General features: G+C 51.2%; 1 protein-coding gene across 2 annotated transcripts in view; it reads left to right on the top strand.

The window, feature by feature from the left end:
- The first annotated feature begins 1,386 nt into the window (after nt 1–1,386).
- The window catches only part of SUFU (SUFU negative regulator of hedgehog signaling), an 87,878-nt gene continuing 83,264 nt past the window's right edge, over nt 1,387–6,000 (top strand). For both annotated transcript variants that reach the window (XM_063163310.1, XM_063163309.1), the window contains exon 1: nt 1,387–1,568. In XM_063163310.1, the coding sequence (XP_063019380.1) occupies nt 1,387–1,568 (182 nt within the window). The remainder of the gene's footprint in view (nt 1,569–6,000) is intronic.

The following is a 6,000-nucleotide window of genomic DNA, read 5'->3' as shown; positions in this document are numbered from 1 at the left end:
TGAACAATGAACACATTGTCATTTTCTATTGACTAAGTATTCTAAAGGCACTCGGAATAATCCATGTCTGAAACTCTGGGTCTTGAAATTAATTAAAATGGACTTCCATGCCAGTGGGAACACCTGAATGCTTGATTCACCTATCTTGTCCCACATTTCTCCTGCATACATGGACTTTTCTCTTGTAGTTTGTAGCTTTAGCCCCAGTAAATAGATTTCATCCCAGATGTTTACCTTTAGCAACCTTCCCCATTCCCCTAGTCTACAAGAGGGAGCTTTTGTACAACAGGATTGAGGGGTTTAAATTAAGGGTAGTGTTGTATCACTTCAGTGAATGCCAGGTGACACTCATTATGGGTGCGTGGAGCCAACACAGCCTTTCATACATACTCTTACATTCACCTTCTCAGCTGACTGTAGCTGACTACTCGGGCAGATGTCACAAAAAGGAGTATCACAGTAACAGGACAAGTGAAACATTTTTCACTGTGGGAAGTGAGGACACCAACTGCTCACCTCCTCTATCAGGGGATTGTCACTTTTGGTGTCAGCTTCTTGACCATGTGTGTTCTCCCAAATGGTGTCATGAATGTTTTTAGAATAAACTCTCACCTATTTAAATGAGAAATGCGAGCATGAGCTCCCACCCTCTCCTCTGAGCATTCTATAGCTCATCTTTTCCTATTTGCTGATTAACAAGCAGGACCCTGCTCTAGGAAAGGTGTGTGGGACTATCGTGCATACACCATCCACATGTACATACCTGGCTTTGCATGGCCCCAGTTGTAGTTGCGACTCAGGAATGAGCCAGATCGTCAGTGTGAGCCCCAAACTTCACCCATTGCCAGCTTCCAGCTGCCTGCAAGGGCCCTGCAGACACAGAGATCGCACGGGGAGAGGAGTGCTCCTTGAGCACAGGAGGAGGTGTAAAGGCAGCAGTGAGAACCGCCCTGTGTCCAGGCCTGCCCCGGGGCGGGATCTCCCGCTCCCCCCGGACCCGCTCCGCGTTCCCGCCACCGCCTCGCGCGGCCATCGCTCCGCCCACCGCGTGCCCCCGCGCCGCCGCTAGGGGGCGCGCCCGCAAGGCAGCGAGGGGCGGGGGCAGAGGCGCGGCCGCCCTCCGGGCCGCGAGCTTCCATTGGTCAGCCGGTCCTGTCATTCACGCCACTCTTGCAGGGGGGCCCCACCCCCTCCGCGCGGAGCCCCGCGCAGCGCCGCCATTGGCGGAGCTGGTCTGTCACTCAGGCGGCCCGGCAGTAGGCCCCGCCCCTCCTCCGCGGCCCCACGCAGCCGCTTGGGCCGGGCCGGGCCGGGCCGGGAGCGCCTGGCGGGAGCGGAGCGGCTTCGGCACCAACTGGGACGGGCGGGACCAGCCGCCTCCGGGACATGGAGGGCGTGCGGCCGGGCGGGGGGCCCCCCGCGGGCGGGCCGGGGTCCGGCTCGGGGTCCGGGTCTGCGTCCTTCCCGTCGCTGTTCCCGCCGGGGCTGCACGGTATCTACGGCGAATGCCGCCGTCTCTATCCCGACCAGCCCAACCCGCTCCAGGTCACCGCCATCCTCAAATACTGGTGAGGCGGCCTGGATGGGGCCGGGGTCTTGCGTGGAGCCGGGGGGAGCCGTGGGGCCGGCGCCTTGTGTGGGATAGGAGCGGGTTTGGGAGGAGTGGTGGGAGCGGGAGAGGTTTGGGAGAAGCCCGGGGGCTGGGGACGTTGCACGGGGTAAGCCTGGAGGGGCTGGGGAGGGTTGCAGCAAGGGGAGAGGAACTGGGGGTTGCGTCCTGTGCTAGGGGTGAGGTGCAAGAGTTTTGGGGACATGCAGTGGGTCGGGGATGGAGGGATTGGGGGTGCAGTCGGTTGCCTGGGGCGTGTGTTTGGAGGGGACTCCTGGGGAGAATGTGCTGGCAGTAGGAGAAGGGTCTAGAGAGGTGTGCACTGAAATCAGGAGAGTGCATTGGGGTTTCTGGGATGATTTGGAGAGTCCCTGAGTGAGGGGTTGCTGATGAAGGCCCCAGCTGGGACAGATCTTAGGAAAAGGGCGTGTTACTCAGTGGAGGTGTTCCCACAGAAGGTGAGGGTCTGGAGTTTCCCCCTGGACAGGCGGCAGGAGCTCTGTCTCTGGCCGGGACTCTGGGCTTCCAGTGTGGCAGCACTGACCAGAGTGAAGCCGCTGTTGCAGCCTGCAGGCCGGACACTGCCCTGTGTACCCATACAGCCCACGGGGCAGTGCCAGCTTCGCTTGGCCTTACACAGCCATGCCTTATCACAGACTGTGGATCTGCTGTGCAGAGTCTCTGCTGACACAGTGTCTGACACCAGGAACAGCAGTTGTTTATGTGGGAGAGTGGCATGAAGGAAGTTCTTGGATGTTTAGCTATCAAGATAAGTGTCTAGCGTCTAATCCCGTGTGAAGAGGAGTTCCTTTTGCTTTTTGCTGTCGCTTAGCTGCTCAGCCCCCTCTTCTGGGGCTAAGGAACATGATCAATCACCCCTGAAAGTTTGCTTTACATGACATTGGCCAGTCCCTACCCCAGCACTTGAAAAAACTAAATGCTGAACTTCTTTATTTACAGCTCATTTCAACCTGTATGTTTTTATCTAATTAGAGTCCTGAGCAACAGCAGAATAACATCCTCCCCGTGTGCTGCTCTGACAACAAAAAGCTATTGCTGTTGTTGTCCACAGAAGTGTAGTTTTTTAAGTGATTCTAGCAAGTTTATCTGTTAGCCTTTATTGCCTAGGGGAGTATTGTATTAAAATGGCGCAGTGGGCTGACATAAGATTTTGCAAATCTGAGACTTCAAAATATAAATAATTTCTTAGTCATCTGTGCACATCAGTACTTTGGTGGTGGTCTGATCAGTCTGTTTTCACACTTATGTGTAATCTTAGATACTCATTAAGTATTTCCAGTCACGTTAGCACTTCTTTTCCATCAACAGCTTAAAGCATACTGGCTATAGTGGTGTAGGATTTGTGGAGGTTGAGGGAAATTTAGGTCTATAGTGAAGAATAGCAAAGACCCTTGTTTGGGAAGAAACCTTGTTGCTTAAGGGATTGATGAGGGTTTTGCTGCAGTTGGAGCTCAAACACTAAAATGATTACTGCTGGCAGTGAAGGCAGATTACAAGTAAGAAGTAATGTGAAGGCCTGTTTATCCTGGCATTTTCCACTTAGTGGTTCCTCCAGCTGCTAGCTCAGCCAGCAGCAAGGGCTGAGAGCTTCTGTTGTAAAGGTGAGCTTCCTACTGCTGTCCTGGGCAGGAAATGCTTGTGTGAGGTAAAGCCTCCATGGGCGCCACAAGTTCTTTCTTTCCTGTTGTTGGGTGAAACTTGGAGCTTGGTTTTGTTATGTCTGGTAGAACGACTCCTGCCACAACACTCTCTCTCCTACTCTGCCTGGGCTGCCGGCTATTCGCTGGCTAAATTAGAAGAGGAAATGGCTGAATGAAGTTCTCTGCGTTAGGAGAAATATTGTAACACTAATCAGCTTTTAATTATATGTATCAGTTTCTCTATGGTTAACAGCAATTTGGTTTTTTTTGTTCGGGGAGCTGAAGTTGTAGTCTTTGGCTTGCAGATCAGAGCAGATCCTAACTGTGTAACGTTGGAGAATCTGCAGCACTCCATGCCTGTTGCACAAAGGGGTTTAGCCATGTGGATTATTTAATGGAACTAGTCTTTTAAAATGCTATTTGCATAGCTTGGGATCCAATCGGAACTTCTTGGAAGAGTTTCTGTCTGTTTTTGTGAAGGCCATGCCCCACGATGGAGTTTGTCCGTTGATATCCAGTATCCCCTTTAATTATAAAATATGGTAGAGTATCTCAAATTGAAATATCTTGTTGCGTGGAATTGCTGGTGAAAAAATCAAACTTGTTCTTTTTTTGTGATAGGTTTTGAAATAAGCATAATTTGGGCTCCACTACTGGGTTTTTATCACCTGTCTTAAATTTAGGCCATACTCTCAAAAACCTGTGCAGTGAGCTGTGGTCTGCGGCCTTTTGGGAATCACAGACTACTTCTGAAAGGTTGTCAAAAGGTAGCTGTGAAAAGCAATCCTATTGTCAGCTGCTGGGAAGTGGCTACAGACAATACACTAAGGACTTTTCAGGGTGAATGAATTAGGAGTTTTCCGATGTCTTTCCATTGTGGGTCTTTTTCCTCTGTGTTTCTCCTTCCACACAAACTTCAGGGCGCTCTTAACATCAGTCGAAAGAAGACTCTTGCTGCAGATGCAAATACAGGGTTTCCCCTGAGGCTGCCCTTCCTGCTCCTGAATGAGCTCCATGAATAGAGAATGTAACAAATTTGTACTGTACCTCTGGCTTTGAAGTTGGGCCCTTCCTAATAAAATCCTCCAACGCTTCCAGCTCTTTGTGTGAGTGCATGTACTGATATGTAGATTGTGATACAAGGTCGAACCCTGCCGCGGTAGCCGTGGGCGGGAGGAGGATGTACCTCAGCAGTGCCGGCAGGGAGCAGTGAAACCTGCCACCGAAACTGGATAAATATCTGTGCTGACTAACCCTTGGTGAGCATTATTGCCATGGCTGTGCTACTGAGTGCTGCAGGTTAAAAAAAGGCTTAAAGCTCGTGCTGGATGTTTGTGCAGTTGCAGTGGTTTTGGGATAGGTATATGGCTTGGATATGTGTTGTTCAGAATTTAATTAGTCACTGCTGCAAGCTTTTAGTCTACATCTCTTCCAAGTGAGATTTCTCAGCGAGTAAAGATGGTGTGGCTGGATCGTTGAGCAGCATGTGAACCAGTTGGTAGTGAAATCTGGGCAGGGCTGAGCTCAGCTCCTCCAGGCCACCTGGTGCCACATTGCTGTGGCCACCTCTTGGTGGTCTGGTGCTGCAAGTCTCCAGAAAAGTTTGGCCTTTGGAGACAAACACAGGATTGCTGGCCGGAGTGAGGGAGAGGTGTCTGGCTTGCCTGGGGCTGTCCTAGGCAGGACTTGCCATCTGCCTCAGACCTGACAATTGTGTTTGAGTAGCCCTAGGGAAAAGCATGTGCTCATGGAAAAGTCCCTGTCCTGAAAAGGGCAGTATAGAGGTTTCTCTTGTGTGTTGTCAGTGTGAGTGCCTGTGTCAGCAGTGTTCCAGCATTGATTGTTTGACTTCTAAAGTGTTATTAAACCCAGTTTGGAAGCAGATTTTCTTTATGTAGGAGATGCTGGTTGCTTAGCAGTGTTCCCTTCATTGCAAAGCCCACACAGCTGCTCTGACCATGATTAACCTCTCACACTGATCAGTGCATGAACCTCCCTCACTCCAGATCCTCCCAGTCCAGTAATAATTGTGTGTGGCTGCTGCTGGTCACTGCCACTCCTCCAGGGTGAGTGACCATCCTGGCTGGAATTGCTTCCATCTGACTGCTTCCATCATGGATCCCTGGAGGGCTGAGCACTGGCCAGGACATAGGTGCCTTGCTCTGAACAGAGCCACCTGGATGGGTGTTTCTGGTAGAGACCTCAGCCTCCAGTGTGACCTGATGCCAGTGAGAGGGAACAGGTGAGAAAAGGGTGTCAGAGGGGACTTGTTTTTTCCCTGAGTGTTTCAAACTATTGCTAGACTTTGAAAACAGGTTTTTTCAGGTGTCTACTGAAGATCAGACTCAGCTCCATCCTGGGGTCTGATACACTCTCCCCGTGTTTGCTCACCGCTTTGCCTTTTATGCTGTGAGGATGCCACTTGTCATATGAGCAGGCTGCATTGTTCTGATGTAGCCTTTGACAGTGGACACCTGTGCCACTACTGGGTGCCACTACTGCTCATCCCCTCTGTCCTGCCCCAGTATCCTGGGCTGCATCCTTGACTGACCTGCTGGAGAAGCTGCAACTGGTCTCAGTCACCATGATGGCAATGTATGACTTAGGAGAGAGAAGCTGTCCTACGTAAAGTCAGTCATGTTAGACAACTGCTCTGGTTTTTTGCCAGCAGCAGTAGGAGCAAGGCAGCACAGCACACCTGCGGAGAGGCCTTTTAGTACACCAAGCTGA

Source organism: Melospiza melodia, chromosome 9 (genome assembly GCF_035770615.1).
Source record: "Melospiza melodia melodia isolate bMelMel2 chromosome 9, bMelMel2.pri, whole genome shotgun sequence".
NCBI classification, from domain to species: domain Eukaryota; kingdom Metazoa; phylum Chordata; class Aves; order Passeriformes; family Passerellidae; genus Melospiza; species Melospiza melodia.
Note: the sequence above shows the minus strand (reverse complement) of the source record. Positions and strands in the feature narration are given on the sequence as shown.